Below are 24,784 nucleotides of genomic sequence, written 5' to 3' on the forward strand. Positions count from 1 at the left end.
GTGAAACTGTACCTGTGCGGCCGGTAGTGGGTGACTGGCAGTGGGCGGCACTATGGAGAGACTGAGGAGGAGGAGGAGTCCGGAGAGTGACGCGTTGAGGGAGGCCGGGCAGTGGGCGGATCAGCAGTAGTACGGTACTACTGCTGATCCGCCCACTGCCCGGCCTCCCTCAACGCGTCACTCTCCGGACTCCTCCTCCTCCTCAGTCTCTCCATAGTGCCGCCCACTGCCAGTCACCCACTACCGGCCGCACAGGTACAGTTTCACTTCCTAACTTTTGAATGGGGAAGCGGGCAGAGGGGGGAGCGCTAGCGGAGGGGGTGGGGGGAATTTCCGACCCCCCCCGCGATCGGGGCATGCTCCCCCCTTATGCCTGTGACCCCATAGGGGGCCAGTATTCGGGCGAACAGGGCCCTGTTCGTGCCGAACAGGGGCCCTGTTCGGCCAGGCAATGAGCCGTTCGGGCGAACCCGAACAGTTTGGCCGAACACCACCAGGTGTTCGGCCGAACGCGAACATCACCCGAACAGGGTGATGTTCTGCAGAACCCGAACAGTGGCGAACACTGTTCGCCCAACACTATATATAACAAGGTCATCCTGGTGAATCTGGGCTCTGCTGGTAGCAATGTATCAAGGCAGACAATCCAACAGACACTGCACACTGCTGGGTTCCATGGATGTGACACCATGATGTTTCCTTCATTCCTTCATTTGGTGTAAAAAGGAGAAGCCTTCAACCAAAAGAACACCATCCCCACTGTCAAACATGGTGGTGGGAACCTAATGCTTTGGGGGTGTTTTTCAGCCAATGGACCAGGGAACCTGATCACAGCAAACTGCAGAGAAACTTGGCCTTGGGCACCAGTGGTTATTTCAGCATGACAATGACCTAAAACACACAGCAAAAGTGGTGAAGAAATGGTTAACAGACAACAACATTAACATTTTGGAGTGGTCCAAGGCAAGACAAGACAAATAACCAGGGGTCGAGTAGGGCGTGGACGCAGGTGGACGACGTCCACTTGCTTTTTTCAGAAAGTGGACTCCGTCCACCCTGGCATCTGTGGAGGGAGAGACCGCAGTGGAAGGAGAGCTGTGCGCAGCGGTGGGGAAGGGGGGGGGGGGGGGGGCATTTCCCCCCTCCTTCCCTCACCTTGGGGCTCTCCATCCCCCGCTCTCCCCTCCAAAAGTAACAAATGAGCAGCTGACAGCGGGCGGGAGTCGAAACTTACCTCACTCTCGTCCGAAAAGCTGAGTAAGTAGTGATGTCCGGTTCATTTGAGCCGGTTCTTTCCTGTGAGTTGTAAGATCCGGCTCATCACACTGAACTGAATCAGTTCAGTGGATGAGACAGGAACTGCAGCTGAATACTGCAGTTCCTGTCTCCTCCACTAAACTGATTCGATTCAGTATGATGAGCCGGATCACTGAACTCACAGGAAAGAACCGGCTCAAATGAACCGGATATCACTACTTACCCGGCTTACCCGGAAGGAAGAGGTAAGTCACGCTGCTGTCAGGCTCCCACAAATTTTAGTTCTGGAGGGGTAGAGGGAGGAAGGGGGAGCCCTGAGGGGGAGGAGACATTCCCCGCGGTGCCCACCAATCCCTCCTCTCTGTGCTGCCTGACTACATATACTGGGGATATATACACCTGTCTACATATACTGGGGACATATACTCCTGGCTACATATACTGGGGATATATACACCTGTCTACATATACTGGGGACATATACTCCTGGCTACATATACTGGGGATATATACACCTGTCTACACATATACTGGGGACATATACTCCTGGCTACATATACTGGGGACATATACTCCTGGCTACATATACTGGGGACATATACTCCTGGCTACATATACTGGGGACATATACTCCTGGCTACATATACTGGGGACATATACTCCTGGCTACATATACTGGGGACATATACTCCTGGCTACATATACTGGGGACATATACTCCTGGCTACATATACTGGGGACATATACTCCTGGCTACATATACTGGGGATACATACACCTGTCTACATATACTGGGGACATATACTCCTGGCTACATATACTGGGGACATATACTCCTGGGCAAATATACTGGGGACATATACCTCTAGCTACATATACTGGCACTTATACCCCTGACTACATATACTGGGCACATATACCCCTGGCTACATATACTAGGCAACTATACCTCTGGCTACATATACCGGGGACTACTATACTCATGGCTACTTATACTGGGGACACTTATAGACCTGGCTACCTATGCTGGGGGTACCTATTTTGGGGGAACTGCTGTCAGATTATCTGCATTTTTGTGGAACCGCTGTTATGTATTTTGGGGAACAGCTGCCAGATTATGTGTATGTTTGGGGGACTACTGCTGCCAGATTATATGTATTTTGGGGAACTGCTGCCAGATTGTGTATGTTTGGGGGAGCACTGCTGCCAGATTATATGTATTTTGGGTGTTACTTGTATTTTGGGTGACTCACTGCCAGGTTTTGCGTATTTTGGGGAACTGCTTCCAAATTATGTGTATGTTGGGGGAACTGCTGCTGCGACATTGTCTATTTTGGAGGAACCACTGCCATATTATCTGTATTTTGGAGGAACTTCTACCAGATGATGTGTTTTTTTGGTGAAATGCTGTCAGATTACATCTATTTTTGGGGGATACACTATGGCAGAGCTCAAACTTCCCTGGCAGACCTTTTAAATCACTGCTAAGGTCATGTATATTTGGCCCCACCCATGACCACGCCCACATTATGTTTGACTACGCCCATGTTTTTGGCACGCCGCGCTATGCGCGGCGCAGGGCTTTTTAGGGTGAGTCCACTCACCTTTTTTTCCAGGACTAGACCCCTGCAAATAACATTTATATTGCGCTTTTCTCCTTGCGGACTCAAAGCGCCAGAGCAGAGCAGCAGCCACTAGGGCGTGCTCTATTGGCAGTAGCAGTGTAAGGGAGACTTGCCAAAGGTCTCCTACTGAATTAGTGCTGGCTTACTGAACCGAGATTCAAACCCTGGTCTCCTGTGTCAGAGGCAGAGCCCTTAACCATTACACCTTCAGCCAACATTTTGGAGTGGTCCAGCCTGAGTCCTGACTTGAATTCAATTGAGAATCTGTGGAGGGAGCTAAAGATCAGGGTGATGGCAACTGGCAAGAAGACCCTCCAACCTGAAAGATTTGGTGCTCATTGCTAAAGATGAATGGGCAAAAATACTTGTGGAGACATGCAAAAAGCTGGTCTGCAATTATAGTAAGCGGTTGATTGCTGCAATAGCCAATAAAATAAATTTCTATTGATAATTGAGAAGGGTATGAATAATTTTGGACTGTGCACTTTTTGCTCGAATGTAAATAAAAGCTGAGAATTTTTTTTCCACAATAATGCCTCTTGTACATCGTCTTATTATCTTTTGCGAGACACCCATGTCATTTCCCATCAAAAAATTACTTACTGGTTGAATAAAAGTAAATTTAAGTAAAAATTTGCCAGGGGTATGGATAATTATGGGCAGCACTGTAAATATATATATATATATATATATATGTGTGTGTGTATATATATATATATATATATATATATATATATATATATATATATATATATATAATTTTTTTCTTTGCTCCTGAGCGTCCAGATGCTGTTCATTGACCTCGGGGTCCCTCCCGTCTTTAGGTATTCGACTGGATCCCTCTGTTGAATACTTTTCCAGGAAAGTTCCCCCAAGCGCCACTGCGGGGCTCAGAACTGCATAGGTGCAAGTTCGGAATTGTGCATGCACAGCGAAGGTAAGCACTTGTCCACATGCACTTTCTTTCACTGCAGTTTGACATTCACGTATGCGCAGTTCAGAATCAATCTGCACTGCTTAGACTGCTGGGTGGCTGGGGAGACAGGGAACAGGAGGGACACGGAGGACAACAAGCAGCATATGGAGTCTCAGGAGGAGGTAATCTAGCTCACCATGGGCTTCATTCAGTATTTTTTTTTCCCGTTTCAGGGGTACTTCAAAGTGAGCCTGAAGCAAATTTAAAATGAAAAAAAAAAAAACGATACTTACCTAAGGAGGGGGAAGGCCCTGTGTCTTATTGAGCCTTTCTGTTCCTGTCACCGACGTTAGCAGGCTCCGACCAATGGGTTGTAAATTGCTCTCTTCCGCCGTGGGAAGCTTTCGAAGTCTTCGGGTCTCCCGAAGATGGGCGGTTAAATAGTACGCTTGCGCACGGGCTCCCGAAGACTTCTGACGCCTCCTGCGGCAGGAGATTTGAATGGGGGAGACAACGCTGGAATGAGGAGACCGTGAGAGGAACGGGAAGGTTCAATAGGACCCGGAGCCTCCCCCCTCCTTAGGTAAGTATCAGTTTTTTTTATTTCAAAATCACTTCAGGTTTGCTTTAGGATGCTGGAACTGAAGTGGTTACATTTTGTTAGTTTGGTAGATGAAGCTTGGGACTATTTTATTGTCTTTCATGTTGCATAGTTTCCATTCTGAAAAGTCATAGATTACATTTTTCGTTGTGAAAGATGACTTGTTCACACGTAATAACCATACATACATTTGTATGCCCCATTTACAGTGCTGATGGCAAAGAAAGTTATTATCCAGTGGGGGGAGCTCATACACTGTGTATTCCACTGTCTGTTCTCCATCTCTGATGGGGATTCACATCCTACAAGCACTTGCTGGCTTCTGGAACCACAACAATTTATTTTTATAACTTTTTTTTTTCTTTCCTTTTTTGAAAGAGACAAATCTGATCTAAATTTAAACAGCAATCCTAAGGAGCTTTCTCCCATTTTTGTTAAATGAAGGAAATGATTCACTGCGTTTGGAAGCGAAGTATGCCAAGTTGCAGGCACTTTGCTATATAAGGAGTCTGGGGTGAAAGGGAGGGGGAGAGGGCTTGTGAGGCTCCTCCTGTTAGGATCAGAGGTTTCTGGTCCTCTGGGAAGCAGTGTCTGATCTGCACAGCTTCGGGCAGGGGGTCTCACTCCTCCCCCAGGGAGTTCCCACACTGCAGGCGGAAGCAGAGGCATCCTTTCTCCAGCAAGGAGGTATCAGACATGGGGTCATTTCCCCCATTACTGGACTTATCTGAATACCACATCAGTAACATTATCTCTGCATTAGATACAGGGCAGCATTATAACATCCATCTAAGTGCTTGTAACATCCTGTGTTCACTTGCTGTGCTTGTCACTGAGCCTGTACATAACACAACTGTACCTGTGTGCTTACATCACTGTGCATGCTTGACTGCTTCACCACTGTGCTTGTACTTTGACATCACTGTACTTCTATACTGATATTGCTGTACCTGTGTGCTGACATACCTATATCTGTATACTCGCATCATTGTACCTGCATACTGATACCACTGTACCTGTGTGCTGATGTCACTATATCTGTATACTGTTATAGCTATACTTGTATACTGACATCATGTGCCTGTACATAATACAACTGTACCCATATACTGACATTGTTGTGCCTGTGTGCTGACAACCCTATACCTGTATACTATCATCACTGTACCTGTATACTGATACCACCATACCTGTTTGCTGATGTCACTACATCTGTATACTTTCATACCTATACTGTACTTATGTACTGACATCACTGTTCCTGTACGTAACACAACTGTACCTGTGTGCTTACATCACTGTTCATGCTTGACTGCTTCACCACTGTACCTGTGTACACTGACATCACTGTACCTGTATATGTACTGTGCTGTACCTTTGTGCTGACATCCCTATACCTGTGACATTGCTTTGCTGACATCAATTTATCTGTATACTAGCATCACTGTACCTGTAAACTGATATCACTGTACCTGTATGCTGACATCACTGTACCTGCATACTAGCATCAAACCTGTAAACTGTTACCACTGTACCTGTGTGCTTATGTCACCATATCTGTATACTGTCATAACTATACTTGTATACTGAAATCACTGTGCCTGTATGTAAAACAATTGTACCTGTGTGCTTGTATCACTGTGTATGCTTGACTGCTTCACCACTGTACCTGTACACTGACATCACTGTACCTGTATATTTACTTTGCTGTACCTTTGTGCTGACATTCCTATACCTGTATACTGGCGTTGTTATACCTGTGTGTCGATATCACTGTAACTGTGTGCTGACATTTCTGTACCTGTGTGTTGATATAACTGTATCTGTATACCTGTATACCGACATTGCTATACCTGTGTGCTGACTTCACTATACTTGTACACCAGCACCACTGTACTTGTATACTGATATCACTGTACCTGCGTGATGCCACTATACCTGTGTATTGTTATAACTATACTTGTATATCACTGTACTTGTGGGTTGACAATATTATACCTGTATACTGAAACTCTGTAGCTGTGTGCAGAGAAACATGTACATGTGAGCTGAGATCAGCACCTCTTTACTGTCATAACTATACCTGCATACTGACATAACTGTAGCTGTGGGTGCGGACATACCTATAAGCTGACATCAATATAATGGTATACTGACATCAATGAACCTGTGTGATGACTTCACTGTACCTGTATATTAGTGTCACTATAGTTTTGTGCTGACATCAATGTACCGCTAACCTGTCATCAGTGTGCCTATATACTGACATAATTTTATACTGACATAACTATGCCTGCATACTGACATTACTGTACAAGCGTGCTGACTGTATATGTGTGTGCATGTCTGCATCAGTATCCCTGTGCATTCCTTATTAAATCACAGCACCTGCATCACTGTGCCTTTATTTTTATATCACAGCACCTCCATTCCTGTGCCTTTATTATTATATCACAGCACCTGCATCCCTGTGCCTTTATTATTATATCACAGCACCACCATTCCTGTGCCTTTATTATTATATCACAGCACCTGCATCCCTGTGCCTTTATTATTATATCACAGCACCTGCGTCCCTGTGCCTTTATTATTATATCACAGCACCTGCACCCCTGTGCCTTTATTATTATATCACAGCACATGCATGCCTGTGCCTTTATTATTATATCACAGCACCTGCGTCCCTGTGCCTTTATTATTATATCACAGCACCTGCGTCCCTGTGCCTTTATTAATATATCACAGCACCTGCACCCCTGTGCCTTTATTATTATATCACAGCACCTGCGTCCCTGTGCCTTTATTAATATATCACAGCACCTGCACCCCTGTGCCTTTATTATTATATCACAGCACCTGCATCCCTGTGCCTTTATTATTATATCACTGCACTTGCATTCCTGTGCCTTCCTTATTAAATCACTGCCCCTGCGCCTTTATTATTATACCACAGCACCTGCATTCCTGAACCATCATTATTATATCACAGCACCTGCATCTCTGTGCCTTAATTATTATATCACAACACCTGCATTCCTATGCCTTTCTTATTATATCACTGCGCCTGCATCCCTGTGGCTTCATTATTATATCACAGCACCTGCATCCATGTGCCATTATTATTATATCACTATACCTAGATCCCTTTGCCTTTATTATTATATCACAGCACTTACATCCCTGTGCACATTAATATATTACCATACCTGCACCCCTGTGGCTTTTTTTTTATTATATTGCTGTACCTGCATCACTGTGCCTTTATTATGATATCGCTGTACCTGCATTCCTGTGCCTTTATTATTATATCGCTGTACCTGTATCCCTGTGTCTTTATTTTTATATCGCTGTAAGTTTGGGCAACCTTGTTAATCGTCATGATTTTCCTGTTGGTTGTTATGATAAAAAATGCCAGTTAAATATATCATATAGGAGACAAACACAGTGATATTTGAGAAATGAAATGAAGTTGGATTTACAGAAAGTGCGCAATAATTGTTTAAACAAAATTAGGCAGGTGCAGAAATTTGGGCGCTTGTCACACTCACCGCTCCAGGTCCCTACAACGGTCTCGTGGCCATTCCGGGGTGCGCACGCACAGGGGATCCTATGGCCTGGTGTGTGGACTTCCTGGTCGGCGGCCCGCGGCATTGCGCGGTGCGCGCATGCGCGCAAACTGTTGTGCGCGCGCATGCGCGGGGTTCTGCACGTTATGCGCGTGCACGCGCGGCATCGCGCGTGCGCGCGCATGCGCAATAGGCTGCGAATGCACTGCGCAGGCGCAGGGCGTTAATTTCGGCGCCAAAGATCCTGTATAAAAGCAGCACTGGCCATCACTCCAGTGCTGCTCGTTCTGACAGCTTGGCCTAAGCCCCGTGGAAACTCTATTGCCTATCTCTCTGATTGACTTCTGGATTTGACCCTTGGCTTGTGACCCCGACTCCTGTTGATTGCCGCCTGCCCTGACTCTTGGATTGTGCCCTCGTTCTGCTGGATATCCGCCTGCCCCGACCTCTGGCCTGTGACCCGACTACGCTGCTATCTCCTGCCCTGGACCTCTGGCTACTGTCTGACTACGTCTGTCTCATCTCACACATTAGCGTCGCTGTTCTCCTGACCACTTGCTGAGGTTATCCTAGTATTGACCTGGCTGGGCACTAGGCAGCGAAATCCTGCACTCCCCTCCAGGGGGTGTGGGCGAAGACCCGTGGTCGCTTAGATCCACTACTGGGTAACGCCTCTTCCATCAGTGGGAAGGTCAACAGCGCCTGAAGATCAACGTTAACAGCGCTGTTGTCATTTTATTGATTTCAAAACCTTTAGAACTAATTATTGGAACTCAAATTGGCTTGGTAAGCTCAGTGACCCCTGACCTACATACACAGGTGAATCCAATTATGAGAAAGAGTATTAGAGGTGGTCAATTATAAGTTTCCCTCCTCTTTTAATTTTATCTGAAAAATAGCAACAAAGGGGTCTCCAAACAACTCTCAAATGACCCGAAGACAAAGATTGTTCACCATCATAGTTTAGGGGAAGGATACAGAAAGCTGTCACAGAGATTTCAGCTGTCTGTTTCCACAGTTAGGAACATATTGAGGAAATGGAAGACCACAGGCTCGGTTCAAGTTAAGGCTCGAAGTGGCAAACCAAGAAAAACCTTGGATAAACAGAAGCAGCGAATGGTGAGAATAGTCAGAGTCAATCCACAGACCAGCACCAAAGACCTACAACATCATCTTGCTGCAGATGGAGTCACTGTGCATCGTTCAACCATTCAGTGCACTTTACACAAGGAGATACTGTATGTGAGAGTGATGCAGACGAAGCCTTTTCTCTGCCCACAGCACTAACAGAGCCGCTTGAGGTATGCTAAAGCACATTTGGACAGGCCAGCTTCATTTTGGAATAAGGTGCTGTGGACTGATGAAACTAAAATTTAGTTATTTGGTCATAACAAGGGGCGATATGCATGGAGGAAAAAGAACACAGCATTCCAAGGAAAACACCTGCTACCTACAGTAATATATGTGGGACTGTGTAGCCAGTGCAAGGACTGGGAATCTTGTCAAAGTTGAGGACACATGGATTCCACTCAGTATGGCCTGGTGCACACCAGAGGAGTTTTTCTGAGCGTTTGAAGTTTTTAAATCTGCTGCTAATGTTATCCTATGTGTCTGTGCACACTGGAGCAATGAGGTTTTGTAAAAAAAACCATAGCAGTACATTGGGAAGAGCTTTTAGAGGTTTCAAAAGCTCTTCTCAATGTAATGCTATGGGTTTTTTTACAAAACCTCATTGCTCCAGTGTGCACAGACACATAGGATAACATTAGCAGCAGATTTAAAAACTCAAAACGCTCAGAAAAAATCCTCTGGTGGGCACCAGGCCTATCAGCAGATTCTGGAGACCAATGTCCAGGAATCAGTGACAAAGCTGAAGCTGCACCGGGGCTGGATCTTTCAACAAGACAACTACCCTAAACACTGCTCAAAATACACTAAGCCATTCATGCAGAGGAACAAATACAACATTCTGAAATGGCCATCTCATTCCCCAGACCTGAATATACAGGTAATTGAAAATCTGTGGCGTGAGTAAAAAGAGAACTGTCCATGCTCAGAAGCCATCAAACCTGAATGAACTAGAGATGTTTTGTATAATGGAATGGTCCAAAATACCTTCAACCAGAATCCAGACTCATTAGAACCTACATGAAGCGTTTAGAGGCTGTAATTTCTGCAAAAGAAGGGTCTACTCAATATTGATTACATTTCTTTTTTGTGGTGGCCATGAGCATGTCTGCTCCCACTTTTTTCATTTTATTTTCCACTAAGGTATCCTTTTTAACCTCCTTGGTTGTTATCCCGAGCTAGGGTCGGGGCGGAAAACCGCAGCTAAAAGCGGTAATCCTGACCTCTGCTTGGGGTAGCCGCCGGAGGCTGTATGCAGAGCAATGCGCGCAGTGGGAGCGTTTCTACATACCTCCCGGGGATCCCGACGCCGGCTGGCATTCTTCTTCCTCTGCTCTGGTGCTCTGCTTCCTGGTGGTGAGATTTCACTTTAGAGTTGCAGCACCACCCGGAGGATGGAGACACAACTGCAGCCCAGGAGCCAGGGAGGTGAGTGGTTACTGGAACTGCTGCAGATCTCCCTGGCAGCATGATTTTTTCCAGGTTTTAGGGTCTGAAAGGGTGCAAAAAAATTGCACCAATTAGTAGTACATTTTAAATGGAAAAGGTTGCCCACAAATGTGCTCCTCGTTCTAATATCAATTTACTAATTACCTTACTACACTTTGGTTTTCTGATGAGTCATTGGACGAAACCAGTAGGGCGGTGCCAGGCAGAGTGAGGAGACGCCAGGACGAGCTCAGGAGGATTTTATATGCGCATGAGAAGTTTTTATATTGTAAGTGCACTACTTTTAACAGTTTTGAATAAAAACGAATTTACACTATGTCTAGCCTGTTTTGAGTCATAGGCAAAGTGTGATATGAAGCAAGTGAATGCCATACTAATCAAAAGCGCTGTTTGCTGACCTGGTTAGCAAGACAATCTGGTGAGAGGCTTGATTTATTATAAGGTGGTGGCACACTGGGTGCTTTGCTGTGTTAACGGGGAGCACTTAAGCTGGTGATCATACCCTGCTATAGCAGTATCACACTATTACCATTCCATTTCCTTTACATGTGGGGAGTGATAAACCTGGAATATCTGGATTGTGGAAACCTAAATCTACTGGCTGGGCCAGAAGCGTTTATTGCTGATTTTCATTTGATCAGCGATCTTATCTGGTGAGCGTAATCTAATACTATTAAGCTGGATGATGCCAGTGGAAAATTGAACATACTGTAGTGTCAAGAAGTCTGAAGGACTTTTTTTATGCTTTTCACATTTTATTTGTTTCTGGCTTTTATTGTTTTTTCAATATTGATCCTATAAGGACATTCTAGGGATTGCATGCATATATGTAAACCGAGTTTAAAGTAGATATGAGATATTGTTGAGCGCTCTGCATATTACCCCAACTTCACAAAAAAATTGCACCACTTTTAGAACCTAAAATCCGGAAAGAATCATAACGCCAAGGGGGTTAATGCCAGCACGTTGGCAGGGCCAAATTCCTACTTTTTACCACCCAAGGCCCAGTACCTCCAGTCGCCCCATGAAAACAGTGTGACTATGATTGGATTATCGGACACAGGAAAAGGAGGGAGGTTAGAGATACTGATAGATCAGGGTACTGTATTAGGTATTTACAAAAAAAATGTGGTTAGGAGAGATTAAAGGCTAGGCATTTTGGCAAAAAGGGGAGACTAGGAATTTGATAATAGGATTATGGGAAAAGGGATAACATTATCAAGTTAAGGTTACTGATCAGAAGATTAATGTGATTAATTTGACTGAGAACAGTCAGTGACAGGACTACCGTATGTACTTTTTAACCATTTGCCGACCGCGCACTCATAACGCGCGTCGGCAAAGTGGTAGCTGCAGGACCAGCGACGCAGTATTGCGTCGCCAGCTGCAGGCTAATTAATCAGGAAGCAGCCGCTCGCGCGAGCGGCTGCTTCCTGTCAATTCACGGCGGGGGGCTCCGTGAATAGCCTGCGGGCCGCCGATGGCGGCTCGCAGGCTAAATGTAAACACAAGCGGAAATAATCCGCTTTGTTTACATTGTACGGCGCTGCTGCGCAGCAGCGCCGTAAGGCAGATCGGCGATCCCCGGCCAATCAGCGGCCGGGGATCGCCGCCATGTGACAGGGGACGTCCTGTCACTGGCTGCACAGGACGGATAGCGTCCTGTGCAGCCCCGATCACCGGGGATGACAGGTAGGAGAGGGAGGGGGGAATTTCGCCGCGGAGGGGGGCTTTGAGGTGCCCCCCCCGCAACATGCCAGCCAAGAGGAGCGATCAGACCCCCCCTGCACACCATCCCCATAGGGGGGAAAAAAGGGGGGCGATCTGATCGCTCTGCGTGCTGCCTGATCTGTGCTGGGGGCTGCAGAGCCCACCCAGCACAGATCACAGAATACTGCGCTGGTCCTTAAGGGGGGGTAAAGGGTGGGTCCTCAAGTGGTTAAAGTGCTGCAGAAGTGTCAGTGCTATATACAAAAAATACATAATAATAATAATATGGTAGGACATTAGACTATGACTATGGTAGGATTAGATTGTGAGCTCCTCTGAGGACAGTCAGTGACACAACTATGTATTCTGTAATGTGCTGCAATACATACTAATATGGTAGGACATTACTATGACTATGGCAGGAATAACAAAAAGAAAACCCCATGTGTGAATAGAAGAATAAAGTTGGCCATACATCAGGTGACTTAGCGGCCGATCGACCATCTGATTCGATTATTAGAATTAAACTGGATGAAAATCGGTGAATGACAATGAGATCAATTTCGGGAAGAAAATTGGTCACATTCTCGATTGCGCATGTTGCAAGATGTTGGGTCGACTTACTCGATCAGCGGCGCAGCAGGAACGGCATGCTATTTCCTGATGATCGAGACAAAAACCCTGGCGCTGTCCCCCCTAATTAAGAATGTCCCCCCGTGCCCCGTGTAAAGTATACATTACCTGTCCGTGTCCTGCGCTTGTCCCTCCACTAATCCTGGCGCATTCCCCTCTCCATATACGCGCGCCCCATGTGGTTTCCTACTAAGGCGCGTGCGTGTGACATCACACACGCACACCATTACTTGGAAAACACGTGGGGTGCGTGTATGGAGAGGATATATCACGGAGGCAGCGAGGGACAAGCACAGGCTGTGGACAGGTAATATATACTTTACACAGGGAACCGGGGGTGGGGGGGGGATTTACATTAGGGGGGCACAGCGTCCGGGCAGCGGGGCGGTGCACAAGGCTGATTCCAGATCGATTTTAGCATGAAATAGATCGGGAATCAGCCTGTGGTGTATGGGCAGTTGACAGATCTCTCTCTTATCAGATTCGATTAGAGAGAGATTTGTCTCTTGGTCGAATCTGCCCATACATTGCTACATGTATGGGTACCTTTTAGGAATAAAAGGGAAAGGTCTGTGGAAGGAGGAGAAGGTGAATGCTGCCTGATTAACAAACTGAAATGTGAGACTGGGCTGAACTGAGATAAGACAAGTGATAGGAGCTAGCTAACAGGACATGAGGGTAGAGCCAAACAGCTTCATATGTCACAGCGGCTCCGGGCTGGGGGAGAGGAAGAAGGGGTGGAGAGGGAGACAGCTGGTCAATCTACAGCAGCTCAGGACCAGGCAGCGAGCTGCAAGTGTGTGTGCAAAATACCTGCTATTCTGCACATAATTCACTCTCCTTGATCCTCACAGTGCTGCCCATCTTCTAACTTCTTCTTCCACCTGGGCTCAAATCTTGGCTTGTCTCGTTTCTTCTCAGCCCCTCCCCTTAGTGTCAGAGAGGAGAGGAGGGACCTGTTCTCTCTGTGCTGTGACCCACTCTAGGGAGACTGGGGGACAGTACGGCAGCAGGAAGCTGATTACCGAAAAATAGCTAATCTGCTGCCAGTGTGCGACACCCACCCCAGCTCTCCTGCCGCTCACAGACGGCTTTGCGGAAATCCAGCCATGCATGCTGTGGGGTGAAGGGGGGGGGGGTAGGCTCTTTAGGGTTCCCTGGGGGCCCCAGGAACCCTCACTGAAGTGATAGTTGTTCCCCTTTCCCCAATGGCAGCCCTGTGACCTGCACACAACATATGGCTCAACAATACAGTTGTGATTGTAATTTTGCTTAACCTGATCCAGACCTTGATTACTGAAATCTATGTCCAGTTTATGTCCTGTTATATCTGCCAGGGTGTAGATTTTAATCATTCCCATGACATGCACCATTCGCCGTTCTCACCAATGTCCGTGTTGCTGAATGTGCTCACTCTGCTGTCGCGCTGACAGCAGAGCTTCTGTGCATTGGTCAGGATTGCTGTGATTGCCATGAGCCAATCACAGCAATCACTGCTCTTAAAAAGGCAAGCATACCTCTACACTCTCCTAATTATCTAATACTTTCAGTTTACAACTACACTCTGTAATGACAAAAAAACAGAGCAGAGCTAATGACCTTTTGAACTCTGCTGCAGTAAAACCTTAAACAAACAAACAGTGAGAGACAGGTTGAGATAAGTGCTTCAGAAAACAGCACTGTAGCCAACCAAGCTTGGTCAGAGAACTCAGATAAGCTCTTTTGCATAGATAACAACTGAAGTTTCTTAACTCTTCGTGTACTGGAAACAATATGAGACTTATATCTGTACTACTGATGTTCTATTTCTTAGCTGTACTACACATGCAAATCATTATCTCATTAGTTTATTTTCACTTCAAATTCCCTTTAAAGTACTCACGAGGCCAAATACTAAAAAAAAGTTAAATACCTGCATGAAATTTTAATGCACGGAGGACACCATTCGCGCCCTCAGTACCGTTCCGCCGGGTCCACGCTGCTCATTAGCCCCCCGGGCCGGCTCCCGACCCCACAGACCGGGTCGGGCTCTCCTGCCTTCACCAAAATGGCAGCTTGAGCTGGCCGCGGCTGCGCAGTCCGCACAGACGCGAGTGCGGCTGTGCAGCTCTAGGGCCTCCCCCCGATCAACGCTACAGGAGACAGCCTAATGAGCAGCGGGGACCCGGCAGAACGGCACGGAGGGCGCGGATGGTGTCCTCCGTGCATTAAAATTTCATGCAGGTATTTAACTTTTTTTTTGTATTTGGCCTCGTGAGTCCTTTAAGGACTCTGCTACACTGCGGTCGTCAGCAAAGAACGATAAACGACAGGTCGTCTGATAATCGTTTAAAAAAAAAGCAAATTAATTTATGTGTAGTGCTAATGGTAAATAGAACATTAATAACTTAGAACTCTTATTTATATTTTGAATTAAAGGGCTGCATTCTAAAAGAGCAGCCATGACACTATCACAGGTCACTTTATTAGCCTCTAACGAAATGTTTGCACGCAAAACATCTGTCAGGCTCGTGAACCCCCACTGCTGCTAACCACCCTGTATGTATGCACCGATGATTAAAAGGTACCATAGCAATTACAGTGCCTCATTTTCTTTTTCCTATGCAGCCATGACAGTAGTCTAAAGGTGGCCATACACTTATAGATTTGCAGCATATTTGACCATCAGATAGATTTCTGTCAGATGCCTGTCAAGTCGAATCTGACAGGAACAGTGCTGCTCGGATACCATTTTTCACTATCTGGAACTAATTCGGATCCGGATACCCAGATATTCGATCCGGGTCAGATATCTGGATCAAAATTTCCGACCCCAGTATTCGGGGTATCCGGCCGGATTCGGATATCTGGATAGAAAAACCTGAAGTGCCCTTTAAATTGCTTTAAAAAGGTTTTTTAGGGTCAATGAGGCATGTATCATTATTATTTTGCAAAGGGGAACACTAATTAATGATCTGGGGACTTAAAATCCCCCTCCCCCCAAAAAAGAAAAATGGCTGTTAATTAACATCAGGCCTAGGTTCCAGACAGCGGTCGTGCAGCCCACATTGTGTCCAAAGTCCAAAATGCAAAGTGTAAAGTGCAAAGTGCCAAGTGCCACGTGCAAACATGTGCAAAGTGCCAAGTGCAAAGTGCCACGTGCCATGTGCAAACACGTGCAAAGTGCCACGTGCAAAGTGCTAAGTGCCACGTGCAAACACGAGCAAAGTGCGAAGTGCAAAGTGCCACGTGCAAAGTGCAAAGTACCATGTGCAAAGTGCAAAGTACCATGTGCAAAGTGCAAAGTGTGAAGTGCAAAGTGCGAAGTGCACATGCCACTTTGCACGTGGCACTTTGCACATGGCACTTTGCACGTGTTTGCATGTGGCACTTCGCACTTTGCACTTGGCTCTTTGCACGTGGCAATTTGCACTTTGCAAATGTTTGCACGTGGCACTTCGCACTTTGCACTTTTTTATGTGGCACTTTGCACTTTGCACATGTTTGCATGTGGCACTTTGCACTTTGCACGTGGCACTTTGCACTTTGCACGTGTTTGCATGTGGCACTTGGCACTTTGCACTTTGCACGTGTTTGCACGTGGCACTTTGCACTTTGCACATAGCACTTTGCACTTTGCATGTGTTTGCACGTGGCACTTTGCACTTGGCACTTTGCACGTGTTTGCACGTGTTTGCACGTGTTTGCACGTGGCAGGCAGCAGCTGACCAGTTGTGTGCACAGCACACACACACACCGACACATAGCAGCTGCAGCAGCACTGCAGCACACACTCTAAATGTCACACTATAGTCTATGGCATCAATCAAGCTAATGAATGTTTTTTTGCACGTGGCACTTTGCACGTGGCACTTGTCACTTTGCATGTGGCACTTTGCACGTGACGCTTTGCACTTTGCATGTGTTTGCACGTGGCATTTCGCACCTTGCACTTGGCTCTTTGAACGTGGCAAATTGCACTTTACAAGTGTTTGCACGTGGCACTTTTTCATGTGTCACTTTGCACTTTGCACATGTTTGCACGTGGCACTTTGCACTTTGCACGTGGCACTTTGCACTTTGCACGTGTTTGCATGTGGCACTTGCCACTTTGCACTCTGCATGTGTTTGCACGTGGCATTTCGCACCTTGCACTTGGCTCTTTGAACGTGGCAAATTGCACTTCACAAGTGTTTGCACGTGGCACTTTTTCATGTGGCACTTTGCACTTTGCACATGTTTGCACGTGGCACTTTGCACGTGGCACTTTGCACTTTGCACGTGTTTGCATGTGGCACTTGCCACTTTGCACTTTGCATGTGTTTGCACGTGGCACTTTGCACTTTGCACATGGCACTTTGCACTTTGCATGTGTTTGCACGTGGCACTTTGCACTTGGCACTTTGCACGTGGCACTTTGTGCGTGTTTGCACGTGGCACTTTGCACCTGTTTGCACGTGTTTGCACGTGGCACTTTGCATGTGGCACTTTGCACTTTGCACGTGTTTGCACGTGGCAGGCAGCAGCTGACCAGTTGTGTGCACAGCACACACACACACCGACACATAGCAGCTGCAGCAGCACTGCAGCACACACTCTAAATGTCACACTATAGTCTATGGCATCAATCAAGCTAATGAATGTTTTTTTGCACGTGGCACTTTGCACGTGGCACTTGTCACTTTGCATGTGGCACTTTGCACGTGACGCTTTGCACTTTGCATGTGTTTGCACGTGGCATTTCGCACCTTGCACTTGGCACTTTGCACTTTGCACATGGCACTTTGCACTTTGCATGTGTTTGCACGTGGCACTTTGCACTTGGCACTTTGCACGTGGCACTTTGTGCGTGTTTGCACGTGGCACTTTGCACCTGTTTGCACGTGTTTGCACGTGGCACTTTGCATGTGGCACTTTGCACTTTGCACGTGTTTGCACGTGGCAGGCAGCAACTGACCAGTTGTGTGCACAGCACACACACACACCGACACATAGCAGCTGCAGCAGCACTGCAGCACACACTCTAAATGTCACACTATAGTCTATGGCATCAATCAAGCTAATGAATGTTTTTTTGCACGTGGCACTTTGCACGTGGCACTTGTCACTTTGCATGTGGCACTTTGCACGTGACGCTTTGCACTTTGCATGTGTTTGCACGTGGCATTTCGCACCTTGCACTTGGCTCTTTGAACGTGGCAAATTGCACTTTACAAGTGTTTGCACGTGGCACTTGGCACTTTGCATGTGGCACTTTGCACATGTTTGCATGTCGCTCTTTGCACTTGGCACTTTGCACTTTGCACGTGTTTGCACGTGGCACTTTGCACTTGGCACTTTGCACGTGTTTGCACGTGGCACTTTTGAACTTTGCACTTGACACTTTGCACGTGGCACTTTGCACTTTGCATGTGTTTGCACGTGGCACTTTGCCCTTGGCACTTTGCACATGTCACTTTGCACGTGTTTGCAGATGGCACTTTGCACTTTGCACGTGGCACTTTGCACGTGTTTGCACGAAAAAACCTGGGACACAGGGACAGCTGCTGGATGCAGCGACATTTAGGTTTTATGAGGTAGGATTAGATCCAATGCAGCTCTATGGGCCATCGATCTGTTGCCAGCAGCAGATCGACCTACATTTTCCATTCTGTCAGATAGATCAAATTGATTGAAATCAATCAAAATCGATCGCAAATCAATCGATTGGCTGATTTGAAAGAATTGATTTATAATCGATCGATTCTGCAGGGGCGGCCATTTATATGGCTACGCTTTAAGAAATAGGAATGGTTGGTGATATTAACTTCCTGTTTGTGGCACATTAGTATATGTGAGGGGGGAAACTTTTCAAGATAGTTGGAGACCATGGCGGCCATTTTGAAGTCAGCCATTTTGAATCCAACTTTTGTTTTTTCAATAGGAAGAGGGTCATGTGACACATCAAACTTATTGGGAATTTGGGAATTTCACAAGAAAAACAATGGTGTGCTTGGTTGTAACGTAACTTTGTTCTTTCATGAGTTATTTACAAGTTTCTCTTTGTGTACAGCCATTGACATGTCGCCGAGATTAACACATGAGGAGCGTATAGAAATTGTGTTGATGTCTGGTGAACGCAGTAATCGGGTCATTGCAGCAGATTTCAATGCAAGACACCCTACGAGACCACCAATCTCCCATGCTACAGTTATCAAACTGCTTGCTAAGTTTTGTGAAACTAGTTCAGTGTTGGATTTGCCAAAATGTGGACGCATGAAATCTGTCTCTAATGAAGAAACATCAGTGGCTGTCCTAGCTTCATTCATCAATAGCCCACAGCGTAGCACTCGCCGCATGTCACTGGAGAGTGGCATTAGTCGAACATCCCTTCGGCAGATATTAGCTACTCACAAATGGCAACCTTACAAACTCCAGCTACTGCAGCATCTCAACGAGGATGACCCCGATCGGCGCACTGAATTTGCAGAATGGGTAAAACAAAAATTGGAACAGGACCCTCAGTTTACGCAGAAGATTTTGTTCAGTGATGAGGCAAACTTTTATGTGAATGGTGAAGTTGACAAACAAAACCACTGCTATTGGTCTGACACTAACCCACATTGGATAAATCCCTCCAAGACTTTTGGAACAAAAAAATTGATGGTATGGTGTGGTATATGGGGTACAAAGATAGTGGGACCATTCTTCATCAATGGAAACCTCAAGGCCACTGGATATGCGAAATTGCTACATGATGATGTATTTCACTCTTTATGCACTGAAGTTGGCATGTTCCCTGAGTTTTTCCAGCAAGATGGTGCACCACCACATTATGGGTGTCAGGTCTGAGCATTCCTAGATGAACAGTTTCCTGGAAAGTGGATTGGTCATCGTGGGCCAGTTGAATGGCCCCCAAGGCCTCCCGATCTGACCTCCTTAGACTTTTATCTTTGAGGTCATCTGAAGGCAATTGTCTATGCTGTGAAGATACGAGATGTGCAGCACCTAAAACTATGGATACTGGAAGCCCATGCTAGCAATTCTCCTGCGGTGTTGCTATCAGTGTGTGAAGAGTGGGAGAAGAGGGTTGCATTGACAATCCAACACAATGGGCAGCACATTGAACACATTTTATAAGTGGTCAGAAACTTGTAAATAACTCATGAAAAAATAAAGTTATGTTAAAACCAAGCACCCCATTGTTCTTCTTGTGAAATTCCCTATACGTTTGATGTGTCACATGACCCTCTTCCTATTGAAAAAACAAAAGTTGGATTCAAAATGGCCAACTTCAAAATGGCTGCCATGGTCACCACCATCTTGAAAAGTTTCCCCCCTCACATATACTAATGTGCCACAAACAGGAAGTTAATATCACCAACCATTCCCATGAGACACTGAAGCGAAAAAAAAAATGATATAATGAATTGGTTGTGTACTATGAATAATTACTAGAAGATTAGCAGCAAAGAAAATATTCTCATATTTTTATTTTCAGGTATATAGTGTTTTCTTACATTGCATCATTCTCTAATATGTGCAGATTACACAACACTCTGCATTCAAAATGATTCTTTCAGAGCAGTCTATGAACTAATGACCTCTCCTCTAGCAGATAAAAAGAAAACTGTTCACTTACAGTTCAGATAATAAAAGTCAGAAGGCAGCCCTCTCCACGACTTTGAAAGTCGTAGAGATTAATGGCTTTTTTGCATAGAGATAACAACTGGAGTTTCTTAACTCTTCCTGTACTGGAAACAATTACACTGATGTATCTGATCTTAATGTTTTATTTCTTAGCTGTGCTACACATACAAATCATAATATCATAATTTTTTTCGCTTCAGTGTCTCTTTAAGATGTATCCATATAAATGGCCTACCCTGTTTAGAATCGATTGATCGATCAATGGCTGAAATCGACCAGTGTATGGGCCCCTTAATGTAACATTTGGAAAATTTGCTTCTTAGGGCCCTTTTCCACCAGCGCGCTGGCTGAATTGCAAAGACGCAAACCGCTAGCGATTTTACAATCGCTACGGTTTTCTTTTTAACATAGGAATCGCGGTAGGTCATTTCCACTACCGCGATTCCTTTTTTACGGGAACGCGAACGCGCGGCGGAGCGATATTTGCCGCGATTTTGCTATGCAGTGCATAGCATAGCAAAATCGCGGCCGCAAACGTCGGGGAATCGCCGGTAATTGCAATTCAGCAATCGCTAGCATTCACGCTGAACGCTAGCGACTGCTAGTGGAAAAGGGCCCTTACAGCTGCAAAACCAAAAGAAGTATTTACCCTGTGAAGCACTAAAATGCTATCATTAGTCTTATCTCAGCCAGATAAAAAAAAAATTTGGCTTATGTTTACATTTCAGTAATCTGTTGAACAAGTTAATTTGCATAGATAACAACTCAAGTGTTTTATTTTTACTACTTGCAATGCAGGAACAAACGAGAGGAACTTCAGACAATTTATAAGAAGTGCCTAGTATACATGTATGTACCTATGTATTACTATGTATCTATGTTTATTTAATGTCTAGGTACACTTTAAATTTTAAATAAAGAGCAAAGATGGTGTGGCACGCCCCTATTCCTATGTGCTCCGTAGAAACTGCTGTGAATCATCAATCTTGTACAAGAAGAAAAAAAGATACGGGCACCGGCCTTCATTACCATGTGGTTTGTTGCATCTCCTTTAACATCATATGTAGCAAACATCAAGATCAAACCTCGTCATCCATGTTCGTATGAACTGCAAGGGCAGTTGTGGGAGTGGAGGTGGGGTGGCAGGCACTAAGGTGAGACAGGCGACGGCCGTTTCGTGTCCTCCTGGACACTTGGTCATGCTGCATTGGAACACAGCGTGACCATAGCGTCCAGGAGGAAGTAAAACTGCAGTTGCCTGTCCCACCTTAGTGCCCGCCACCCCACCTCCATTACCACGGCTGCCCTTGCAGTTCATACGAACATGGATGACAAGGTTTGATCTTGATGTTTGCTACATATGATTTTCAAGGAGATGCAATAAACCACTTGGTAAGGACGACCGGTGCCCGTATCTTTTTTCTTCTTGTACAATACTTTAAATTGTGTTTGTCACCATCTTTATATCATTCCAGTACACTTTGACTGAGTGATCTTATCATTATGATGTCATATGATTGACAGGAGTACCACCGTTAGTAACTACAATGAATGGACCTTTTTACAGGATCCGAAGATGTCAAGAGACCCTAAATGCAACAGCACAGAGCAGGCCCCTTTTATGGAAGAATGGAAGGCGCGACGAGAAAGAATGCGGTTGCGCTCTTCCTCCTCCAGTTTTGTAGGGGGCAAGTCAATAGATATGCAGATACAGCAAGAGGTTGACGGCCACACCCATTCCTGGACATCACATTTTAGTCATGAACATGAGAAAGATACTGGAGTTAAAGCAAATGCAGCATCCATCAAAGTCCAAACTCTGGTGGCTGCAGAAGTTGAAGCCCATGAGCCTGTGATTTCGAAAACCAAAGAGAAGAAAGGAAGCCCTCAGAAGAAGCACCGTACTCAGATCGAGAAAAGGAAGCTCAGAGAGAAGAGACGTCCCACTGGCGTGGTGAATATGTTTCCATCTGAGGCAAGTGAGAAACTGTGCTCACACAATCTCATTTTTATAGATTTAATCAAAATCTAAATATTTTGAATGGAACCATTTATTAATGTAAAACCCCAAACAAACTACTGCTACCATTGGCTAAAGTCATGAGATATAGAGGTGTAGTAGTAAACATAAAACTTAGATGAAGTATTTTTACTTTCTTATAACAGGAAGGCATAAGGCCACTACATCCAAAAAGGACCATGTAGACAGATCACATAAATGTGATTGAGTGCATCTGCTAAATCAGGATTTGTAGAGGTTACTAGCATACTTCTAACTTTCATCTGTATGTTTATTAATCCCTGTGTGTGTGTTTAATCCAAGGGCACAGCCAGAACCCAAACCAGAGAGTTGAAAACAATCTAAGGCCCAGTGCACACCAAAAACCTCTAGTAGATCCGCAAAATGCTAGAGGTTTTGAAGCAAATTTCAGATCGATTCTAGGCATGTTTAGAGACGTTTTCTAAACATGCCTAACGTTTTTTGCAGTGTTTTTGTGTAGCAGAGTTCGAATATTGTTACAGTAAAGCTGTTACTGAACAGCTTCTGTAACAAAAATGCCTGGAAAACCTCTCTGATCTAGCGTTTTTCAGAGCGGTTTTCCAATTTCCTATACTATAACATTGAGGCAGAAACGCCTTAGAAATCTAAAAAATGCTGCAGCCCCCGAGTTTGCGTTTGTGGAAAAAACGAGCCGCTCTGTTGTGCACCATCCCACTCACTTTCATTAGCCAAGCGGTTTTCCCCTTGCAAGCGTTTTAAAAAACGCTTCACAACCGCTCTGGTGTGCACCAGCCCTTAGAGTGAGAAAGAAATACACTGGGATTGGACTTCAACTTGAATAAATAGGTATAAGCAGGTTAACGTTTAGGGGCCCTGACAAATTAGGTTTTTGAAAAAATATATATATATTATTTCTAACTGAGTCTCCAATTTATCTGAAAACATTTTTCATCTATCTGTGCTAAAACTTTCTAGAACTTCATTTTCTATTTCTTGCTTGCCTTCTTGACCCAGCTTTTGGTGCACACGCAACATATTTTGTCATTGTTGAGCACAACCAAGTTAATAAACAAGTAGCCCTTCTTGGCTTCTTGGTTGGAGCAATGAAATGGGAAAAAAGTTTAGTTTGGACATTTGTACCATAGTTCTGCCATTACATTTTTCCAAATTTTAAAAAAAAATCACAGAAACACTGCAGGTTTTTTTTTTTTTTTTTTTTTTTTTCGGCTAGACTCATTTACTGGCATCTCCAACATATGGGTACAATAACAGTAAAGAAAATGTGGGTAAATTGTCATTGGAAAATGTTTCCTCCAGTCATGCTATCAAAAGAACCAGATAAGGGATTATTCTTTTGCAAGTGTACATGTGATAGACTATTTTGTACAATCTCCAACTGGTCCTGGACTGTACTGGATACACAGGAAAAGCAATATGCAACAGTATGCATATGTAAGCAGAAAGACACTTTCACCAGCCTCTGTTGGCAGTTGCTCTGCACCCCACAGGCTACACAGTGTATGTGTCTATCACACCCTTACAGTGGTTTGCAAAATTTTTTGGCCCCCTTGAAGTTGTCCACATTTTGTCATATTACTGCCACAAACATGAATCAATTTTATTGGAATTCCACATGAAAGACCAGCACAAAGTGGTGTACACGTGAGAAGTGGATCGAAAATCATACATAATTCCAAACATTTTTTACAAATAAATAACTGCAAAGTGGGGTGTGCGTAATTATTCAGCCCCCTTTGGTCTGAGTGCAGTCAGTTGCCCATAGACATTGCCTGATGAGTGCTAATGTCTAAATAGAGTGCACCTGTGTGTAATCTAATGTCAGTACAAATACAGCTGCTCTGTGAGTGCCTCAGAGGTTGTCTAAGAGAATATTGGGAGCAACAACACCATGAAGACAAGACAGGTCAGGGATACAGTTATTGAGAAATTTAAAGCAGGCTTAGGCTACAAAAAGATTTCCAAAGCCTTGAACATCCCACAGAGCACTGTTCAAGCGATAATTCAGAAATGGAAGGAGTATGGCACAACTGTAAACCTACCAAGACAAGGCCGTCCACCTGAACTCACATGTTGAACAAGGAGAGCGCTGATCAGAAATGCAGTCAAGAGGCCCATGGTGACTCTGGACGAGCTGCAGAGATCTACAGCTCAGGTGGGGGAATCTGTCCATAGAACAACCATTAGTTGTGCACTGCACAAAGTTGGCCTTTATGGAAGAGTGGCAAGAAGAAAGCCATTGCTAACAGAAAAGCATAAGAAGTCCCGTTT

General features: G+C 45.1%; 1 protein-coding gene across 4 annotated transcripts in view; it reads left to right on the forward strand.

Moving 5' to 3' along the window:
* The first annotated feature begins 4,977 nt into the window (after nucleotides 1–4,977).
* The window catches only part of LOC137538150 (PRKC apoptosis WT1 regulator protein-like), an 83,487-nt gene continuing 63,680 nt past the window's right edge, over nucleotides 4,978–24,784 (forward strand). For 2 of the 4 annotated variants that reach the window (XM_068260173.1, XM_068260175.1), the window contains exons 1-2: nucleotides 4,978–5,086; nucleotides 22,061–22,468. In XM_068260173.1, the coding sequence (XP_068116274.1) occupies nucleotides 22,070–22,468 (399 nt within the window). In that variant the 5' untranslated portion in view covers nucleotides 4,978–5,086; nucleotides 22,061–22,069. Of the gene's footprint in view, nucleotides 5,087–21,291; nucleotides 21,343–22,017; nucleotides 22,469–24,784 lie in introns of all 4 variants that reach the window. The other 2 variants (XM_068260174.1, XM_068260176.1) reach the window with 2 other exon arrangements.

Source organism: Hyperolius riggenbachi, chromosome 11, assembly GCF_040937935.1.
Source record: "Hyperolius riggenbachi isolate aHypRig1 chromosome 11, aHypRig1.pri, whole genome shotgun sequence".
In the NCBI taxonomy this organism is placed as follows: domain Eukaryota; kingdom Metazoa; phylum Chordata; class Amphibia; order Anura; family Hyperoliidae; genus Hyperolius; species Hyperolius riggenbachi.